General features: G+C 35.1%; 4 protein-coding genes and 1 non-coding gene across 5 annotated transcripts; 3 read left to right on the top strand and 2 right to left on the bottom strand.

The window, feature by feature from the left end:
* The first annotated feature begins 705 nt into the window (after positions 1-705).
* LOC108452919 (eukaryotic initiation factor 4A-10-like) lies at positions 706-4,172 on the top strand. The gene is made up of 5 exons (XM_017750719.2): positions 706-1,038; positions 2,414-2,483; positions 2,617-2,723; positions 2,816-3,246; positions 3,347-4,172. Exons 2-5 carry the CDS (start codon positions 2,416-2,418, stop codon positions 3,980-3,982), a joined length of 1,242 nt encoding a protein of 413 aa, XP_017606208.1. The 5' UTR covers positions 706-1,038; positions 2,414-2,415; the 3' UTR covers positions 3,983-4,172.
* Positions 2,087-2,191, top strand: LOC128293629 (small nucleolar RNA snoR98). Its single transcript, XR_008283809.1, has one exon. It is a non-coding gene; the product is annotated as a small nucleolar RNA snoR98 (small nucleolar RNA).
* Positions 3,844-11,563, bottom strand: LOC108453743 (casein kinase 1-like protein 2). Its single transcript, XM_017752026.2, has 13 exons — positions 11,042-11,563; positions 10,911-10,951; positions 10,047-10,116; positions 9,788-9,936; positions 9,539-9,705; positions 8,632-8,693; positions 8,450-8,513; positions 8,288-8,372; positions 8,074-8,200; positions 7,847-7,929; positions 7,679-7,742; positions 7,368-7,507; positions 3,844-7,125 (listed from the first exon to the last, which is right to left on the bottom strand). Exons 1-13 carry the CDS (start codon positions 11,115-11,117, stop codon positions 6,826-6,828), a joined length of 1,428 nt encoding a protein of 475 aa, XP_017607515.1. The 5' UTR covers positions 11,118-11,563; the 3' UTR covers positions 3,844-6,825.
* Positions 5,328-5,837, top strand: LOC108451888 (uncharacterized). The gene has a single exon (XM_017749592.2). It carries the CDS (start codon positions 5,328-5,330, stop codon positions 5,676-5,678), a length of 351 nt encoding a protein of 116 aa, XP_017605081.1. The 3' UTR covers positions 5,679-5,837.
* A 1,403-nt stretch (positions 11,564-12,966) lies between the features above and the next one.
* On the bottom strand, positions 12,967-19,346 carry LOC108453459 (probable phospholipid-transporting ATPase 4). Its single transcript, XM_017751570.2, has 11 exons — positions 18,923-19,346; positions 16,367-18,278; positions 16,162-16,272; positions 15,780-16,056; positions 15,609-15,697; positions 15,388-15,460; positions 15,089-15,298; positions 14,834-14,959; positions 14,325-14,423; positions 14,029-14,220; positions 12,967-13,943 (listed from the first exon to the last, which is right to left on the bottom strand). Exons 2-11 carry the CDS (start codon positions 18,154-18,156, stop codon positions 13,272-13,274), a joined length of 3,639 nt encoding a protein of 1,212 aa, XP_017607059.1. The 5' UTR covers positions 18,157-18,278; positions 18,923-19,346; the 3' UTR covers positions 12,967-13,271.
* Positions 19,347-20,596: the final 1,250 nt, after the last annotated feature.

Raw genomic sequence — 20,596 nt, 5'->3', positions numbered from 1 at the left:
AATTACAAACTTTTTTAAATTTTTTAAATTTAAAACTAATAAAAAGCTAACGTGGGATTAATTTTTAAAATTTAAAAATTCAAAAATATGAAAACTATTTTTAAAAATGAGAAAGAATTAAATTTATTTAAAATTACAAATTTTTTAATTTTTTTAAATTTAAAAATAATTAAAAGCTAATGTGTCGCCTATGTGACAATCTATATGTATGCCACATCAAGAATGTTAACAAATATTAAAATTTTCATATAATTTAAGGTGATTTGATAAAAAATATAAATTTAATAATTAAAAGAGAAAAAAAAGAAAAATTAAATAAGAGACTAAAATAACGTTTTCTATTAAATTGAATTTACCTTTATTTAAAGCATTATTCATCAAAGTAAAAGAAGTAAACAGTTGCTTTTTCTAAAACTTGAATTATATAGCTTGAGAAAAGGTTAGATATAGTCATTTTATATATTTACTAAATAAAAAGAATAAAAATGTTGAAATTGTGATTACCATATATTTTAAATTAAAACAGATTGAAAAAGAGCAGGTTAAGTAACACAGAACATTAAATACGGTATTAACGGATTTAATTTCATCTTAAACTGAAGTTCAAGTCCTTAATTGTAATAAATTAAAAAAAGAAGGGCAAAGAGGGAAAATCAGGGGAGAAAAAGAAGAGGATGTTGGATTAGAAGTTAGATCGTTGTGGAAGCTAGTCCACTAAGGAGAAAGAGATATCTATCACATTAAAACCTAATAAAAGACAACTCAAAACGCTTTTATATTGCTGCTTTGCGTTTTCTATCAACACTTCTCTCCTCTCTCAAAACTCCGCGGCGCAGATCCGAGGAGTTTGGGAAACCCTATCTCTCTCTAAATATCAACCGAAAAAAGCTCAAAAAACTACCCTTTCTTCCCCCCTCTCTCTCTCTCTCTCTCTCTCTCTCACACACACACACACACACTTCCTCTCATTCTCTTTCTTTCCAACCTTTCTATACTCCTTTTTTCCCCATCGCTCCTACTGTTTTCATCTGCTTCAAGGTTGCTCTCTCTTCCCATCTTTGTTATTCTCTTTTTGTCTCTGTGTGCAGGGTGATTAGGCTTGATTGATTGGTTTTTCTTTTTCCTGTTTTGCTTTATTTTTGTTGGATTTACTTTGTTGATGTTAATTGGATTTAGTTTTACTGTTTGGGATCTGAGTTTGATCTGTTTCACTTGGTATGTTCGTGGGTTTTTGTTTTTGAGATTGACTAGTTCGTGTACAGGAATTTTCCGGTTCCTTTTTTTTCTTGCAAGGTTTATTCTTTTATATTTAGTTCGAGATTTGAGAAATTAACAAATTTGAAGCATTCCTGCTGGATTTATCTCTAAAGAAAAAGAACTGATGGATTTTGAAGAGAAAAGACGAACAAAAAGGGTTGTTGTTTGTATTTTATGTTCCAAAGAGTACGAACTTGGAAGGCTTTAGTTATCCGAGCTTCTGTTTATGAAAATCGTTGCTTTTTGTTCTTATTGTGGGCAGATCTTAACTTAAAATTGTAACTTCCAGCTTTGGGGTTGACATCTTACATTTAGTTGAGTGAGATGATTGGCGCTTATTCCCCGAGCTAGGCATATTATTGCTACTTGGTAATGGAAAATAAAAAAAAATTAGGATGTAAATGTTTGATGATAGTTCAGTTTTAAAGTTACTGGTTGGTGATTTTGAGGCTGATTTTTAACAAATGTGGTATTTCTGATCTGAGTTGAAAGGTATATATGTTGTCACTGTTTGAATGGATTACACAATGGGCCTAATATTATTATTATCTTACACCACTTTCTTTACAAAACCCTTCATACTGACCGAGTTACTTATGTCATAGAAAATTGAGGGTTGGAAACATGTTTACTTAACTGCTTACAAGTGATTATTTGGTGCTCCTGTGGACCGAGAGAGTGCCATCAGTATGTGTCTTCTGTAGCAATATTTAGATATTTGGTGATAACAAAGTGTTATACCTTACTTTTAAGCACTTGGCCCTTAGTGAATTTTGGAGAGGTAGGCAATATGGTTTCTGGTGGTAAAGGGTTTATGATCCAAATGTCAGATGACTGTATGCCTCTTTGTATGACTTCTCCAAATACTAAATCAGAAGTTAATGCTTGTGCTTCTCTTCATCTGGTGTGCAAGTTTGGCTCTTCTGTGACATCTTTTTCAATATGGAAAAGCTTTGGCTTTTAATTCCATTAAAAACTTTCAACGCTACATGTTGGAGATTATATCTTTTGATGGTTATATACCGTTCAGCATACTGATTTTATCAGAATCCAGCCTTGTTGAATTGGCCAGTATCCATTTATATCTTTAAACTAAAAGCTGTGTTTTGGAGGTGAGATGAATATAATAATTTTCTTCTTTCTTCCCTCTGCACAGTCATGGCAGGTTTGGCACCGGAAGGATCCCAATTTGATGCTCGCCAATATGATCAGAAAATGACTGAGTTGTAAGTTTCTTGTTTATAGACTGCATTCTTTCCTCCCTTTGCATATGTTTTTTTCCCTTTAAAAAAAGAGGGAAAAAGAGCTGATTGGTTTACAACGGGCTGATTCTTACATGTGGAAATTCTAATGGGACAGGCTCCAAACTGATGGAGATGATTTTTTCACAAGTTATGATGAAGTTTATGACAGTTTTGATGCCATGGGACTTCAAGAGAATCTTCTGAGGGGTATCTATGCGTATGGTATGTATGATGAAGTTTATATTTTTTTTTCCGTTGGTTGTTTTTGTCAAATTTATGCTGAATTCTTGATTCTCTTGTCAATATTTTCCAAGGTTTTGAGAAGCCTTCTGCAATTCAACAACGAGGTATTGTTCCATTTTGCAAGGGTCTTGATGTTATTCAGCAGGCACAGTCTGGAACTGGGAAGACAGCAACTTTCTGCTCTGGAATTCTACAACAACTTGATTATGCTATGGTCCAATGCCAGGCTCTGGTTTTGGCACCCACTAGGGAGTTGGCACAACAGATTGAGAAAGTGATGCGGGCTCTTGGTGATTACCTTGGTGTTAAGGTCCATGCTTGTGTTGGGGGGACAAGTGTTCGTGAGGACCAGCGCATTCTTCAAAGTGGTGTTCATGTTGTTGTTGGCACTCCTGGTCGTGTCTTTGACATGTTGAGGAGGCAGTCACTCCACCCAGATTATATTAAGATGTTTGTTTTGGATGAGGCTGATGAAATGCTTTCTCGTGGTTTTAAGGATCAGGTTTGCTATTTCGCTTTTCATGTTCCCTTAAAATGATTCCAATTTTGGAAAGCACTGGTTTTGATAATTTGTGCTCTTATAACATTGATGTGTCTGTCAGATCTACGATATCTTCCAGCTGCTGCCAGCCAAGATTCAGGTGGGAGTATTTTCTGCCACAATGCCACCTGAAGCCCTTGAGATCACTAGGAAGTTCATGAACAAACCAGTGAGAATTTTGGTTAAGCGTGATGAGCTCACCCTCGAGGGTATCAAGCAGTTTTATGTGAATGTTGAAAAGGAGGAATGGAAGCTTGAAACTCTTTGTGATCTCTATGAGACCCTTGCCATCACCCAGAGTGTCATTTTCGTGAACACAAGGCGCAAGGTTGACTGGCTAACTGACAAGATGCGAAGCCGTGACCACACAGTTTCTGCCACCCATGGAGACATGGACCAGAACACTCGTGACATCATCATGCGTGAATTCCGCTCCGGTTCTTCTCGTGTTCTCATCACAACTGATCTCCTTGCTCGTGGTATTGATGTGCAGCAAGTGTCTCTAGTCATAAACTATGATCTGCCGACTCAACCAGAAAACTACCTCCACCGTATCGGACGAAGTGGAAGGTTTGGAAGGAAAGGTGTTGCCATTAACTTTGTGACTAATGATGACGAGAGAATGCTGTATGACATCCAGAAGTTCTACAATGTGATCATTGAGGAGCTGCCGTCAAACGTCGCTGATCTCCTTTGATGAGATTACCTTTTTTGAAAGATTATTTGAGGCAAAGGGTTTTGTTGTTTTGCAAGTCCTATTTTAACGTGCGCTTTTCTTGTTTCTTTTTTTTTTTTTTTTCTTCCTTTCTAGTTTCTTAAGTTAATGTTGTTCTTAAAAACATATTTGACCATTTTAATGATATGGTTCCTGCACATTTTCCAGATAATGATTGTCCAGTTTTGCCCACTTCTTTGCTGTGGGTTTATCTTTATTTGGTATTCTAGTGCGGCTAGGGGTTTTTGGAATCTGTCCCCTTTTTTCCTTGTAAGTTATTCAAGCTTGGGTGGATTTATATCATGTTTGGTCACCGTGGGTTTAGTAGAGCTTAGTTGTCTGCTGCGCCTACCTTTGACCTATGAGTTCATTGCCTTTCCAGTTGTGTTGGTCATTGTTTGTATTTTGTGTTTTGGTTTGTCTCTGAATAATTCCATTTTAAAGGGAGCTTAGGTACGCCAAACTCATTTTTTTTATTTTCTCCTTTTAGTTTGTTGATCTTTTTATCATGGACTGAATTAATTGATCGATATATTAGTATGGATGCATTTAAACAAATTAGGCTAAAAATTGATTTAAATTGTATTTTTTAATTTAACAACCTGAAGAGTAGTCACTTCAAACTAACAATATATCCAATCGGTGAAGAACGTTTGGGCAATGGCGTCTCCCACCAAATAATAGGTTTGATTTCCATAGAGAAGCGTTGGGCTGAGCTGTTGGCTGTTGTAGCCTTGTCTGTGTTTTACTGTTTACTCTCTCATTTTTTTGATTGTATGTATGTACATATGGTTCAATTCGTGAAAAAAAAGAGCAGATAATGTGACCCACAACAGTAGCTCTGTACTCAAAACTCAAAAGTCATCACTCATCACCATCTAGCAGGGTGAGTGAGGACAACCCATCTTTTAACAGTTGCATAAAATTCACAACCCAATCAAATATTATTATTTTACACAATCTCATAACCCTTTTTCAACTTCAATAGAAATATGTATACCTTGATTTCCTTCCATCTAGAAGACGCTCTTCATTGTCAAGGATGGACACCATCACAGGTGGCAAGTACACACCAATGACCATTCAAAATAAGCTGCCTGCCCTCGTGCAATGGCCGACTGCCTTGTAAGATAATATAAAAGTAGAAAATGTCAAAAGGCTCCACCCACGAAAAAAAAATAATTGCCAACACTAAAGCCCATAAGCACCCCCACTTGAGCTGTTCCCACTTAACCCCCCCTCTTCTCTGTCTCAATCCAAGTAAAAAAACAAACCCACTGCCGCAACTTCATCCCTTTCCACACCTCCCCATTCATTTCTTTGCTTTATGGAGGGTTTCAGATCCAAATCATACAGGGATGGTGAGATGCAGATGGATAGCTACTACTATCAAGCTAAAGAAGGAGGGCCAAGGAACATGCAAGACCTCCGATGCTACAGTGCCAATTATGCCAACTCTGTTCAACCACCAAATCAGCTGGGCAAGGAAATTAAGATGAAGAAAAGCAAAAGCACTTTTGGGTCTTCTTCAAAATCATGGAGCTTCAATGATCCGGAGCTGCAGAGGAAGAAAAGGGTTGCTGGTTACAAGGTTTACGCGGTTGAAGGCAAGATGAAAGGGTCTTTAAGGAAAAGCTTTAGGTGGATCAAAGACTATGTATTGTATGGGTGGCGCTGATTCTCTGCTGCTTGTCTCGATTTTTCTTTTTCTTCTTCGTTGGGGTTTGTGTTTGACTATGTCGGTGGATGGCAACTTTGGGATATGCGAAATTTCCTTGAATCTGGAATTTTTCATAAGCTTTTACAATATATATAGCATAAAGTATACTTTGTAGAATTTTAATTATAGATGATCTGAGTACGTATTTCTCAAATTAGTGAGATTGAGGTCCTCAGCGAAATTGAACATTTTAATTCATTTCCTTAGATTGCATTCTATCTAAAGAGGGTCTTGATAATCTGCCATCGTCAATGATCTTGTTTCTAATTATTGGTGGACCATCAATTTAGATGAATGAGATAAAAGCAATTCATAAGAATTAATAGAAGATTTGAACTCTCTTTTTCAATCTCATTCTTTTTACTTTTTCATAAGGTTTGAATAAAATAAAATGGAAACTCAAATTTTGATTTTGAATATGGCTCATCGGGTGCCAGCTAACCCCACTAAATAAATAAACAAGATTTAAAATCATAACCACATGATTAGTGTACCCAGACCTGAACTCCGAATGGTGTAGACCAACCGATTCCATGGATATTTTTTAATGCTATTGATGTTGAGTGTAATGTAAATCCTACATTTAACAAAAAATGTAAGTGAACCTCTCTTCCCAATAATGAATATTTTGTTCAAGAACCTGCTATTTTTAGATGTTGGTTAAAATTTTCGGCAATTGTTGTATACAGCCGTTTATTATGATGTAGCATGATATGACGATTTCCTACAGTAAATTAATAAAAGCAAATTACAATATTGATATAAAAAAAACCCTACAAATAGCCTGCGTATGAATTTTAAAACATGTTACATGATCTACACGAGTACATTCAACAGAGAAGGTAGCAAAGATTAAAAAAAGGAAAGCTGTATATATTTAGACAAAAGTACCGTGCCCTAGGTTTTTATAATTTCTATCATTGGACATCCCACTCTTCCTCATTCATTCTCTCTTTATTACTACTTACAGTTATAATTCTCAACTTCAGTCGTCTCGTCTCAGATTTTTATAAAAACACAATAAACAGAACAGCTTCTGCTCCAAGTATGCCATCATAGATTTTGTTGGCAGCAGGAGATTCAGGCAGGCTGAGTAGGTAGTACGCTAATAGTGTAACCTTTCTTCGTTTCTAAAATGCAGGCTTTCAATGCCCCTCACAGCAGACTCTACATTATTTATATTTGAGGTGTTCCTACCAGAAGATGGCCGCTTGTTCTCTGATGATAACACAGGCGAGTTTCTTTGCCCACTGGAGATTTTCTGGAATGGCCCTGCGGTTGCATCGGTTGTACGAAAGTGAGAGCGTTCAGAGTCACTAACTGCGATTGCTGCGGCATCACGACTGCTAGAAACAGCAGCTCGCCTCGAAGATCCACTTGAACGCAAGAAATTAGAACTAGACAACTGCACAAGTCAAGGGAAAGGGCATTCAACATCAGCTACCATCATACAACAATTTTTGTTGGAAAAGTAGAAAAAGGAAAGAAGATGGAGGGTGGGATTCTTCTGGTAGCACAAAGATGCAGGATTATTTTTAGAGAAACCAATTTTTCTAAATCATAATGTCAAAAACGGTATTACACAATGAGAAACAGGCAAAACCTATGGGAGATCTACCCAAGAGGAGAAATAATACTAATTATTACCATAGGATCTTTAGCAGCAGAAAGATCATTAGCTACTGGACTTTTTTGTTTAGCTAAACTTCCAGAATTTGCAATCAGGCCAGAATGCCTCCTGCGTGTAGGATCTGCTGAAGACCAACCAGAAGGTCTGGTCTCTTCACCTGTGAAAAATCTACCATATCATCATGTTGCTCCAGATAGACCATGGGGCATTATCTAAAAATACTATGTGACTGAATATACATAAATGAAAGAAATAATCAAGCAAAAAAAAAAAAACCTATTGCAATATATGACCAGACAAACTCAGGAGCAAGAAAAATAGAACATGCCTGACTGCCTATCAGCAATTGCACCTGCAGGAGGTAAGCCAGAGCTAGTTCCAGCACCAGGGCCCTGGAAAACATTTAAAAATGCAACATACAATCAATAAAAACTAGTTGAAGGTGGTGCAAAGAAGCTAGATACCATTAAGTTACATGGTTTGGCAAACAACTTACAAGAGCACGGGTAGGAGGATTGGCAATCTGAGATTGCTGATACTTTAGGATTGTCCAATCAAACACGTAATCAAACTGGAAACCTGAATTAAGCAGAAAAGCTAACAACTTGAGGAAAAGCTTCATAGAATATTATTTCAAGATCTAAAGTTACAGTCAAGTATTACATCTTACAGAAAGAGAAGGAAAAAGAAAGGAAAGAACAGCGGGCATATAAAAGTTTTGACCTTCACGAATGAAGAGGTCTCGGAACAATCGCTTTAAATAAGAATAATCTGGTTTATCATCAAACCGTAGGGATCGGCAGTAATGGAAGTAGGATGCGAATTCACTAGGATAACCTCGACACAAGGCCTAAGAAAAAACCAGTAAGTTTTACACACAGAATCAAGTTGCTGAAAAAGGTATGAGAAGCACAGCTATAATCAGACAATAATTTACCTCAATAGAAGTTGATACTTTCTTTTCGCTGATCTTGTCATACTTTTGCTTCTTAGTTCCAGCTCTCAGTCCCTGCCAAGGAAGACTGCAGACACTGGGTTATAACTAAAATATCCCGACAGCTTTGCTCTATGTGAGATAAAAGCGGAGGATGATAGTTACCTTCCCCTTAAAAAATACATTAGAACAAATCCAAGTGACTCTAAATCATCCCTCCGGCTTTGCTCTATAGAATGATACAGCAAATGAGTTAGTAGTGCAAGCTAGAATGAAATATTTAACAATCACTCTCCAGGTTATCTGACAAATGAAAAAAAAGGTTGAAATTGAAAAGAAAGTCCTACCAATTCCAAGGTGAGTGTTCATGCTTGCATATCTTGCAGTTCCTGTCAGATTCTTATTTTCTCTGTAATAAATACAAGCACATCAAAAAAATTTTAATCCAAATGTCATAGATTTATAATTTAGACTCACAAAATCAGTATAGTACATAAAGGTTGTACCTGCAAAACTCTTAAATTCTTTTAACATTCAATATTAAATATTAAAGGTTTTGTTGGAGAAATGGTGAGCCTCATTTAGCATTCAATTTTGAACATTAAACAACAAACAATAACAGCATAAGTATTGTAATAATTATTGATAACAGCTCACGGATCTACAAATGGAAGCATTCAACTTTAACAACTAAGTGCTCAGTAGTGATAACCTATTCCAATGAAATAACTTCTCATATCAAATTTTATAAAGTACTAACAGAAAATGGACAGCCATCTGAAAAAAGCAGAAATGATGTTGCTGAAGATTAGCCCAACATCTAGGTGCAAGATGAAGGGGGGAAGACAAGAATAAGAAGTGTTAAACCTGAGGGGAGAAGAATCAAAATAGAAAAAGGCAAAAGACATACACTAGAATTGAGATGAAACAGAAAAAGATTTATATATACATATATATAGAGAGAGAGAGAGACAAAAGTAGCTATTAATAATTCTAATTCATTCAAACTTAAAACCTTGATAGAAAGCCCAATATATAAGCAACCTTAAACAAGTTTATTTCAGTGGAAAAATTAAAAAAGCTCAATGTCCTAATACAGTAATATAAGCAACCTTTATAGGAAGCCAAATATCATAAAAAACAATAAACAACTTTGTCATATAAAAATCGTATCAACTGACATAACTTCAGAAGCACCATTCAACTTCAAATAATTAAAAAAACCACCAGCTGAGAGTACTCAAATGAACTAACCTATAAGGAATATGTTGATGGGTTGAAGTATCTCTGTACTTCTTAGCCAGACCAAAATCAATGATGTAGACCTGGTTTGCACGCCTCCCTAGACCCATGAGGAAATTGTCTGGCTTGATATCTCGATGCAGAAATGATTTTGAATGAGCAAATTCAACTCGATTGATCTGATGAGAATGTGCAATTACCAAAAACAATTAGTGAAGCTCTAAGAAAACATACCAGAATAAATAATGTAGGAAAACTTACCATCTGATCCGCAAGCATGAGAACAGTTTTGAGTGACAATTTTCTACTGCAGAAGTTGAATAAATCTTCAAGACTAGGTCCAAGTAAATCCATCACAAGGACATTATAGTCACCTTCAACGCCAAACCATCTCACGTTTGGAATTCCAGCTGCCAAAGATAGAAGTAGACATTTAATTGTAGAAAACAAATAGGCAGAATAGAGCAAATCAAACTCTTCCTATTTCAAAAACTCAACAAGCAGGAAAAGTAGTCCTTACTTCCTCCCTGAAGTATTTTATACAACTTCGATTCATACATCAACTGTGGATGCTTGGTCTTCACATTTTCCTGAGCAAAACAAAATATCATCAATTTCTAAACACAATCCGTGCAATTGAAAACACTATAAACAAAAGAAAGTTGCGGAATAAATTGCATTATCGATACCTTATAAGGGAAACATTTTTTAGCACACACAACAGTCAGACGAAAGTCATACTACCTAGATTCATTCAGATGTATGATTATCATTTGATCACTAAAATATCAATAGAATCACCACTGGCTTGGAGAGTTCAACTTCAATATGCTATCATGCAGTTGAGCTTGGGAGAAGCTCACAACGAAAACTGCTCAAATCATTATTATTTAAACGCTCTGGATGATAATGGCATGATTCAAGCTCTACAGTTCAATGATATTATGAAAATATATGCAAAACCCACATGTCCTTGTTCACGACATGCAAGTGGCTTTAAGTAAACCAGTAAATAAACACAAATCTAGTCCCTGTGAATAGGGTACACAACGTAAACTATAACCTAATAAAGCTTAAAATTCAAGGCAAACTATAACCCCAATAAAATAATCTGAATAACTAAAAGTCGAAGTAAGCGATACATACTTTTCTACTGTCTCTACAGAATCATTACCATACTTGGCAGTAAAATTACCATTGACAAACAATTCTTAACACTAACAGCATTAGGAGGCAAAAAGAAAAGCTATATAGCTGCTTATCTACCGTTAAACCCTAGAAGGTTTTCTTTCGTTGTTCACTAAGACACTAATAAAAAATTGCAATGAAAAACCAAACAAATTAACATAAAAAGTCGAAGAACTTGAAAGAAGAAAAAACTTACAAGCTTAATTGCAACTTCCTCATTCGTTTGAATATTGGTACCTAAAATATAAAAGGAAATTGTCATTAAAAAAAAACAGAACTTCAAAAGGCAACAAAATAATAATAATAATAATACGAATAAGCACAAACCAAGATAGATCTCTCCAAACGATCCGCTGCCGATCTTTCGACCGAGCTTATACTTGTTCCCAACTCGCGGCTCCATTGCAGCCGAATTTAAATAAAAACCAAATTAGAAGGAAAAACCTAGTCTCCGTTTTTTCTATCACTCTCGGTAACACTCAATTTAAGATTAAAATGGAAAAAGAACACCCTTGACTTCACAATACAATTTACCCAAAAAAAAGCAAGTAAAATAAAGGAAAGAAAAAGAAAAACAATGGAAAAAAAAACCGAGGGGCGTGTAATAAAAGAAGGCAGGCAGTGATGGAGTGGAGGGAGAGCTGACGATATGATGTGATGAGTATCAGGAATCAACGGCTGTAAGGAGTTATTGGGGTGGAGGACAGTGGGGACATGGAGGGGAATAAAGATGAAAACTTTTCTCTCCAACTCCTACAGAAACTTCAAATAAATTAAAATAGTAGAGAGAGAAATAGAAGGCGAAAGATTGCGGGAAGCTCTTTTATAATTATTATTAAAGGGTTTTACACACTTTTAACATGTACTATTTTTGCTAATAAAATTATTGATGATTTTTATAGAGCTTTGTACCCATCGAACCCAAGCTTGTTTCCTTAGGCTCTATTGGAGGATCGAAACGTTGCAGTTTTTATCCTTTTCTTCTTTTCACTTTTTTTTTCACTTCAATTTCGGCAGATGTTTCAACTTCTTTTCTCCTTTTTAATATAAAAAATGGAATTTAGTTTCTACTTTTTAATAAAAAATAAAAACTAATTCATTGGATACTTATGTTACTTAAACTAAATATTTGAATTCAAACTTTAATCTTAAGGTTATGTTCTTCTGTGCTTAGAAAAATCATTTCTGACTTCAAAAACATTTTTAGAAGAAAAGTTATGTAGAACAAGCTATTTTTTTTTGAAATTTTTAACTTTTCAAAAAGCACTCTTAAAAAAGAGAAGTTAAAATTTTTAGCTTTTTCTTTCCAAAACACTTTTAGTACTTAACTCTATTTTCACCCTTCCAATAACATAATATTTTTCTTTTTTTTTTGGTGTTCAATTACAAATATGTTAAAATTATTAATTAAAAATAAAAATATTTTTTGAAATACTAATTACAAATATTTAATGATTATATTTAAATATTTAAAATGTAGTTTATATATTCTAATTAAATTATATAAGTAATTAATATGTATTACTTAAAATATTTAAAATTTATATTTCATATATTAAAATATTAACAACAAGTTATAACAATTTTTTATATTCTTATTAAAATATAATAATATTAACTAATTTAAATTTTATTTAAATGTGTATTTTAATAACATGTCGAAAATAGACATTTTATTTCTCAAATGTATTTTTAACAAGAATGCTAAACACTCAAATTTTAAACTAAACTTTTCAAAACCATCAAAAACACTTTCTCACCCCACTTTTCAAAAACACTTTTTAAAAGTATTACCAAACTAACCCTAATTTTTTAACAAAAGCTAAAATACAGTAATGTGAATTAAACCTAAGAGCTTTATACAAATAAATAGTGTCTCACCGCTCTTACCAAGCTAAAGACCAGGTGGCGATTTGTAGAATTACCAGACATTAAGAGTAAGGTATAGAACAATGTCCGGTTTGAAGCTGCAGTTACGGGCCCAAACCTAGTATGAACAGCACACAGCAATCCAAATATTCTACTTTTTTTCATAATCATGTTTACAGCATTAACTAGATTCTGAGACCTTCGTAATTTCATGTCAAAATCTTAAACTATTTTTCTTCTTGTCCTATTGGTGGATTAGGTTTGGAGAACACCACAACGAAAGTTGAGACCTGTTCTTACCAAACTTCAATAAAAAACCCAAACTTAGGATGTAAGGTAATGGATCAACAGAATGCAAAAAACATACAAATAAGGAAGACTGATTTGGTTCAAAAACCTCTGTTTTTTTTTCTTTACATAAACGGTTTCAACATTGTACATTATACAGAGTAACCCTAAACAAGCTGACATAAAGCAATGGAAAACAATGAGGAAGGTATCGACTATCTTCACAAGCTACAAACTCTTTTAATGTACATATAATAGCACTAAAGGCCTTTGTATAATGAATGTGGACTTATATGACCTAAAAAAGATCAGAAAATGAATAATAATTAAGAAAAAACTATAAACGGCAAGAAAGAAGACCCTAAAAATCTTCCAAAAGAAACTAAATTCATGAGCAATGCTATGATTGACGATGTGGACTCTGTATTTCCATAGACGGTTGCTTTCTTTGCAACTTCCCTTTTAGTTGCCTGATCTTTGCATCTACACGTGCTGTGAAGCCGATCTTGGTTTCTTGTCTTGCCTTGGATCTCTCCCGAGACCACATGCCTTGGTCCTCGACATCTTTCTTGTAGAACTTGATCTCTTGGATGATATGATGGTCCAATGGGTGGAAACATCTTTGGAAAGATATATGGGCCATGTAGGGCAGATTGCAAGCAACAGTCACTAAGAGGGTGGCCGACCAATAGATGGGTGCCGGAGCAAGAGCTTCCACAAGGATTTGGTAGGCATTACCAGAGATTGTGGGAGATATCATGCCGTAAACGAGAAGGAACAAGTACCAAGCCGAAATGCTGCCCCATATTAGGAGGTGCTGAATCCATGTGAAGTGGCTCATCGTAAGTGCAATCTGGCAATTGAGAGCCCAGATAATGCAAGTGAACATTGTTGTTCCCAAAGCAGCCATATCAGCTGTTTGGCCACCAGCACAGAAAGCTTGGTCATAGAAGATGATAATATTGAGGAAGAAAATGATGAGGGAGGAATATAGACCGTTTCCCATCCACCCGAGTATCCTATACCAGTCAAAGAACAAATTTCTAGGTCCTTGCTGATATAATGCAGGAAACTGCATCAGAAGTAGGCTAAAGGTTATAACGAGGTCACCTGTGACATCGATGAATTGCTAATAAAAGAACTATCTGCAGACTTACCTGTAAGCAGACCTCAGAAGAAACATCTTGCTCAAACACTCCTAGTGAGATTACAGGCAATGAGGTAAGAACAACATTGAACAATAACATATACCAGTCATCATACACTGATTGTCCAGAAAAGCCTGTGAATGCCTCAAAGTAGAAGAGGGTGAGACCAAATGCTATGTTCTTGTAGAAGGAATAGCAAACCTGAACAAAAAATGCCAGGCAAATTGGTACAGAAATAGAGGATGATCGAGACTAAAAAAAGCACAAGAAATGAAACACCAGTGAAGACAATCCACCAATATTACCATCTGTGCAATCCTCTTATAACACCAGTGTCCATGGACAACAAGAAGCCTTTCCAAGAAACGAAATTGGGCAACAGAGAAGTCACTGGCCATTACAGCCTGCAAAAGGGAACAAGCTAGGTAATTCACCGACATGCAGAAATAAAATGGTTTAAGAAGCATTGTATCAAGATGGAACAGCAACTATAGTACTTAATCACAATGGTTAAATACATCAAGCAAGATATAGAAGGAAATGTTTTTCAGCAGTTGACGAGGATGTAATGATGAACATTTTAGCAAGTCGGAGCTCCTAACCGTCAAAAGAAGCTTAATCATATCATGTATTCTGAGAAGGATCAAGTGAACAAATTCCTATCTAAAAGCCCAACTCTAATGAGATGATCACTCCTTTTCTAAATTCATAAATAAGGAATATTCTTAATGAAAAACCATATAAAAGATTAATTTGCTACTACCATTAGAGGAATATACTGAAACTGCAGGAAGAATGAGTTAGATATGCTAACCTGCATGCCTTCCACACCACTGATGCCAACTCCAATGTCAGCTTCTTGAATCATTCCGACATCGTTTGCACCATCACCAATTGCTAAGGTGGTTTTCCCGGTCCCTTCTTTTACTAATCTTGTCACCTGGCACCAAGAAAAATGTACTAAATAAATAGAATCCACAACAAGGTCTCCTCTTTCAGGAATATCACCTGATTTTATCCTTTGATAACTTAGAGAAGGCTAGGAGAAAAGGAAAGGAAGAAATCTTACTAGGGCCTTCTGCTTGGGAGATACACGACAGCAAATAACAGATGCACATAAAATTGCTAAGCCTAAGAATTGCTGTTTCATATCATCCTCCAAGGCGTAGGCAAGAGTCTTTCCATCAATGATCAATGCAAATGCAGCATGTGGATCTTTTTCTAGTTTGATCATTTGTGAAGCATTGGTAATTTGCATCAATATGTTTTCCTTGATTAGCTGATCAGTAACAAAAAGCAACAATACTTCAAATGAAATCAATTTCCTGATAATAAAAAACCCAGTCCTCTTTCACAAAGAATACATACAGTTTTGGTATCTGAACTAATTGCTGTAATGCATATCTGCTTCATGCCTTGTCTTAGCAGACTGCAAGCAAATCTGCATCAGAAAAAGAAAAAGAAAAAAAAAAGAAAGAAACTTTCACTAAATTTCTTTCATTGAGAACTTTCCATTGAGAAACCCAATTTAAGGTTCCCATCAAACAAGGTAACAAAAGGAGCCCAATATTAAATGCCAATAGATATACCCTATATTTATAGCAGTTTCCATCTTGTCCCCCGTCAAAACCCAGATCTTCAGACCAGCTTGTGCAAGTTTATCTATACACTGGGGCACCTGAAATATGGAGAAGTTAAATCAGGTTGATCTAAACCAAAAAAGAAGCTTCTTAGAGAAAGAGAGCAAGGATAACACATACCCCCTTCTGCAATTTGTCTTCTACAGCAGTAGCGCCAATGAGAATCAAATCCCTCTCCATCATGTCTGCAACCTTTTCAAGCATTACCTCTCTATCAGTCCCAATAGAAGTTTTTGCTTTCTGAAATTCACTGTTCCAAGCAGAATACTCAGACTCATCGAGCTTTCTATAAGCCAGTGCCAAGGTACGCAATCCAGCTTCTCCATACTCATTCAAATGCTTACTGGTATCTTCCTCGTAAATTCTTCCATTCTTTGCTAACCGGTCAAAAATAATGCTGGATCAAAGGGAGGAACAATATATTAGTTAAAAGCAAAGTACACTACCTTCGCTTTTAAATCTGTTAATAAATTGACAAGTTTAAAAGGGTAGAGAGACAAACCTGTCAGCACCTTTACAAAGAAGAAGAATCTGCCCATCTTCATCCCTTACAATTACTGTCATCCGCTTTCTTTTGCTAGTAAATTCCAGCATGTTTAGAATTTTGAACTCCCTACAAGATGCCCAAAGGACCACTAAGATGCTAAAACAAAAGAAATTCTGTAGAAATTAGCAAAGAGACTAAAACTGTGCAATGGCATCCTCACCTATCAATGGCTTGTCCCGAAGCTGAATATCTTTCACGGACAAAAACACTTGATTGAGTTCTTTTAAAAAACTCAAAACCAAATTCTCTAGCTGCAACTAGAAAGGCTCCTTCATCAGGCGACTCTGCTTCATATGTATAAATGCCAGTCTCGTCATTCAGTTCAGGGATTGCAGTGTGACAAACTGCTAATATTTGGAAAAATAACATAATGACGTCTGCATTAGGCTCTTTCAACCAGTTCCCTTTCATGATGCGGCCATCTTCAAAGCTAAACCCTTTTATGGGAGATTTATGATCCTTTTCATCTTTGGAAGGAACAATAGTCTCAAGTTCAATTTCTTGCTGTTTACCTTTTTGCCTGGAACAAGTTGATCTTTCTGCATCCCGATCCTCAAGGTCATTCGCCATCTGTTGTGCAGCAGCAAGTTCAACTTCACTAGAGCGCACACCATATGCGGTACCAGCAATCGAACATTTGAGAAAATCCATCTGATTACATGTCAAAGTGCCTGTTTTATCTGAAAGGATAGTATCAACCTGGCCCAACTCCTCATTTAAATTTGATGTCCGAGCATTAGCAGGAGTCCCAGTTTCTTCATCATACATTTGTATGTCTTGATTGATAAAGGTTGCTTGCAAAACCTTCACCACCTCAATTGAAACATAAAGTGATATAGGTATTAAATAGCCATAAAGAATGAGGGCAGTGACCAGATGGGAAACCCCTGATACTCCAGGCTTTTCGGGATCATAATAATCATCAGTATTCTTGGGTTGCAGATACCACCAGTCTGGCATGTAGTACTTTGTTCTCACAGCAAAGCCAATAGAACTAATCAAAGAGATAACTAGAAGAAGGCTGAAAAGAACATATATTACATAATCCATTTTCCTTTCTATTCTGCTCCTCTTTGAAGGGGACTTAGTGGCATTCTGCATCACTTTGCTATCATGACCGGTGAAAATCACAACTCCATAGACAAAAGCTGTATTACGCAGCTTCGAATCTCTAAGGAGAATTTGGCTAGGGTCAAGAGCAAAAAGTTGACGATCATAATCAAAATTCCCAATAAATGAGTAAAGGCTCGGGTTGGGATCTTCACATTTAATTGTTCCTGTGAATCTCCTGAAAGCCTCATCCTCATCCAAAGGCAAGGTTACCTCCAAAGCTCGCTTTACCTTCAAGTTCGTCTCACCATCCAAATTCATAGTCTCCACATAACAAATTCCGTCCTCATAACTTGAGGACAAGAGTAGCAGATCTGCTGGAAAAAACTGATCCTTCTCCACTTTCACCACATCTCCAACCTGAAGCTTCTGCCACGACTTATTTCCGAACACACCTTCTCCCTTATGAACTTTTACTTTCCGAGAATTAACCTTCATATCTTGTATAAACCTTCTCCAATCCTCCAAAGCTTCCTTTGCCATACTAAGCCCTACAACAAAGGCCAAGGGAGCTATCATGCTCACAGCAGAGAACGGGGAAAGCGGTGTCAGCGAAAGAATTGCAGCTCCAAGGAAGTACAAATTGGCAACTCTGTGGAACTGTTCATACAAAGCTTTAGGTAAGAAAGTGATAAAATTATACTTGGTTGTTGATATGTAATTCGATCGATATTTAAAGGGTTTTTTCTTGTGCATAAGGGGTTGGTTGCAGTGCACAACTCGTGAGTTTCCATGGCCTTCGATAGAATGTGGTCCTTCTTCAGTGGCACTTGGCTTATAACAAGAGAAAGTATAGAGATGACTCCATCGGAGCCTCGCTCTTATCCTACCCCGAGGCATCTCTCAGAATCAAGCTTTAAATGAAACAAGCACACAACTGTCACAAAGAGAACACCCAGATCTAGCCTCCAGTGATGGATATTAAAGCAGCCACTCCTTCACGATTTTCCTTGCTTTATGAACTGATTGCACCAAAAGAAAACAACAGATGGCAATCAGACATAAGTATGTAACTACTATTCACAAATTGAAGCTTATATCAACTAAAGTTACATAAAAATGTCAATCTTCAAAAGTTACATATCTAAATTACATTCACTATTCTTGTATCACCCAGATTTGAAAGTCTTATGAGCTATAACAGTTTTGTGATAAAAGAGGAATTAAGAAAAAGATGAGAAGAAATCTACATTGGTAAAAGCTGCGAAATTGTTTTTTTATTTTTAAAAAAAAAACTGAAAGAACCCCAAATGTCCATTCTAAACGGGGGGAAAAAAATCCTGAATTCAACATAAAATAATTAAATTTGGTAGCTGGGAAAAACATCCCATACCCAAGTATACTTTTCACTTCAAATATCCAAATTAACAGCTAACCATATTTGAAATCATGAAAATAAGAGTAAACGGACAAAGGAAACAATGCCCAGCTAAAACTTTGAAAATAGGTGAGCAGATCATTGATATTTGAACCAAAAGAAGAAACCCAGATGGTCCAAGTTTCGTAAAATTTTAGCAAAGCAGGAATTTCATGAAAAGAAGGAAAAAAAAACACTGAAGAAGAAAAGGGAAGTCCCAAATGAAAATAAAAAAATAAATAGAGGTACCTTGAATGTGGAGGCCGGTTCATCTTCAACACCAAATTATAACAACGAAAAAAACATTGGCGATAACCATTCGAAAAAGTAGCCAATACAATTTGTAGATCAAGCAATGAAAGAAGAGAGAAAAACACAGAGTAAGATTTTTTTTTTCAAAAAAAAAATAAATTGATTAAGGGAGATAATCTAGAGAGAGAGATAAAAAGGCAGGGTTTTAGGCTTAAGCGAAAACAGATTTTCTCTCTCTTTGAATCACTGACCGTAATTCCTGGGGTGCCTTTGCGGCTGGCTCTTCTATAAATAAATAAATTCATACACTTCACTTTTTATTTTCTCTTTTAAACTTCTTCAATTTTTTTAAATTTTTGATTTTTTTTTTGCCCTTTGAAAAATTTAAGGTTTCTTTTATTCTTTTTCTTTTTTCAAAAATGACATGGCATTATTTTGAAACCTTGTTTCTTAAGAAATGAAAAAAAATGGAACAGACAAATACGACCCAATATTTTTTTTTTCTTTTTCTAATGTTTGCTGTTTGTGGGCCCTTTTGCATCCTACGTGGCAGACACTTTGCTCAGTCTCACTTTTTTTTATTACTTTTTATTGTTCCCTCGTTCTAGGTTTTGCATATTAAGTTATATACCCAAGAAATTTATTCATTTTATAAGGTCCAAGAAAATTATAATAATTCTAATAGAATCTAATTTTGCAAGTAAAATTTTTGACAAGTGGATTTACCTTTACTTCATAATTAATAAGGAACGCGTATACATAAATGTTAATTTATTTTAAAATTAAACCAAACACTGTCACTCGGACACGCTTATAGTGGTTCAATTACTCTAAATTTTGTTAACCACGCTCTTTCTATTTATTAATTACATTATAAATGAAAGAAATGCTATTTATTATAATACGAAAGATACTAAACCATCTCATTAGATGCTATAGATAACAATTTAAAATATAATTAAGTTAAAGGTACAAATACTATAAAACCATTTTACGTAACTAAAGGAAAAGTTGGACAGTAGGGTACAAATTCTAAAATCACACATAAGTTTTGTTAAATCTGTATAATATACATGAGTATTTCTTTTTCTATATAATTGAGAAGAAGAATGAGATGTTCTGAAATCGAACCTAATTTTTCATGCTTAATATTATTATTGATATAACATTTTTCATGTTTATATATTATATACACTAATAGTTATATTTATTCAACATAAAATAATTTGATCATATTTATTTCTTTAAATATGTATAATTAAATTAAAATTAATATGTATATTTATATAAAATTAAAATTTATATATCAAATTACATATTACGTAATTAAATATGATTTTCTTATTAAACTCTTATTCTTACAGCCTGGATTAATCCACGTGGGCATAAATGAAAAATATTTTTAAAGGAAATTATTTGTATTTTTAAGCATAATTTCCATTTTATTGTTTCTTTTATAAAACATATTTTAACTTGGAATAAATATTTGCTGAAGGACAAATCACAACCGTGTTTGATATCTGTTTCCAGGAGGCAATCAATAAAAAGTATTTATCAAATGGCCGGTCAAACGTGAAACATGCGAAAAATAATATTAAATCAAATTGAATTTGAAATCTCTTCCCACAAAATATTTCTATCGGACGGCTGTGAGTGAAGACCCAACTGATG

The sequence above is a fragment of the Gossypium arboreum genome, chromosome 5 (assembly GCF_025698485.1).
Source record: "Gossypium arboreum isolate Shixiya-1 chromosome 5, ASM2569848v2, whole genome shotgun sequence".
NCBI classification, from domain to species: domain Eukaryota; kingdom Viridiplantae; phylum Streptophyta; class Magnoliopsida; order Malvales; family Malvaceae; genus Gossypium; species Gossypium arboreum.
This window is presented reverse-complemented; position numbering and strand designations above follow the sequence as displayed.

Excerpts from the sequence above, each read along its gene's own strand:
- LOC108452919 (XM_017750719.2), top strand. The coding sequence starts at position 2,416 with ATGGCAGGTTTGGCACCGGAAGGATCCCAATTTGATGCTCGCCAATAT. Across the intron at positions 2,484-2,616 it reads GATCAGAAAATGACTGAGTT|GCTCCAAACTGATGGAGATG; the intron begins GTAAGTTTCTTG and ends CTAATGGGACAG. Across the intron at positions 2,724-2,815 it reads GAGGGGTATCTATGCGTATG|GTTTTGAGAAGCCTTCTGCA; the intron begins GTATGTATGATG and ends ATATTTTCCAAG.
- LOC108451888 (XM_017749592.2), top strand. The coding sequence starts at position 5,328 with ATGGAGGGTTTCAGATCCAAATCATACAGGGATGGTGAGATGCAGATG.
- LOC108453743 (XM_017752026.2), bottom strand. The coding sequence starts at position 11,117 with ATGGAGCCGCGAGTTGGGAACAAGTATAAGCTCGGTCGAAAGATCGGC. Across the intron at positions 7,508-7,678 it reads AATTGCTGATAGGCAGTCAG|GTGAAGAGACCAGACCTTCT; the intron begins GCATGTTCTATT and ends GATTTTTCACAG. Across the intron at positions 7,126-7,367 it reads CTGCTGCTAAAGATCCTATG|TTGTCTAGTTCTAATTTCTT; the intron begins GTAATAATTAGT and ends TGACTTGTGCAG.
- LOC108453459 (XM_017751570.2), bottom strand. The coding sequence starts at position 18,156 with ATGCCTCGGGGTAGGATAAGAGCGAGGCTCCGATGGAGTCATCTCTAT. Across the intron at positions 16,057-16,161 it reads CTTTGTAAAGGTGCTGACAG|CATTATTTTTGACCGGTTAG; the intron begins GTTTGTCTCTCT and ends CCTTTGATCCAG. Across the intron at positions 14,424-14,833 it reads GTGGTGTGGAAGGCATGCAG|GCTGTAATGGCCAGTGACTT; the intron begins GTTAGCATATCT and ends TCCCTTTTGCAG.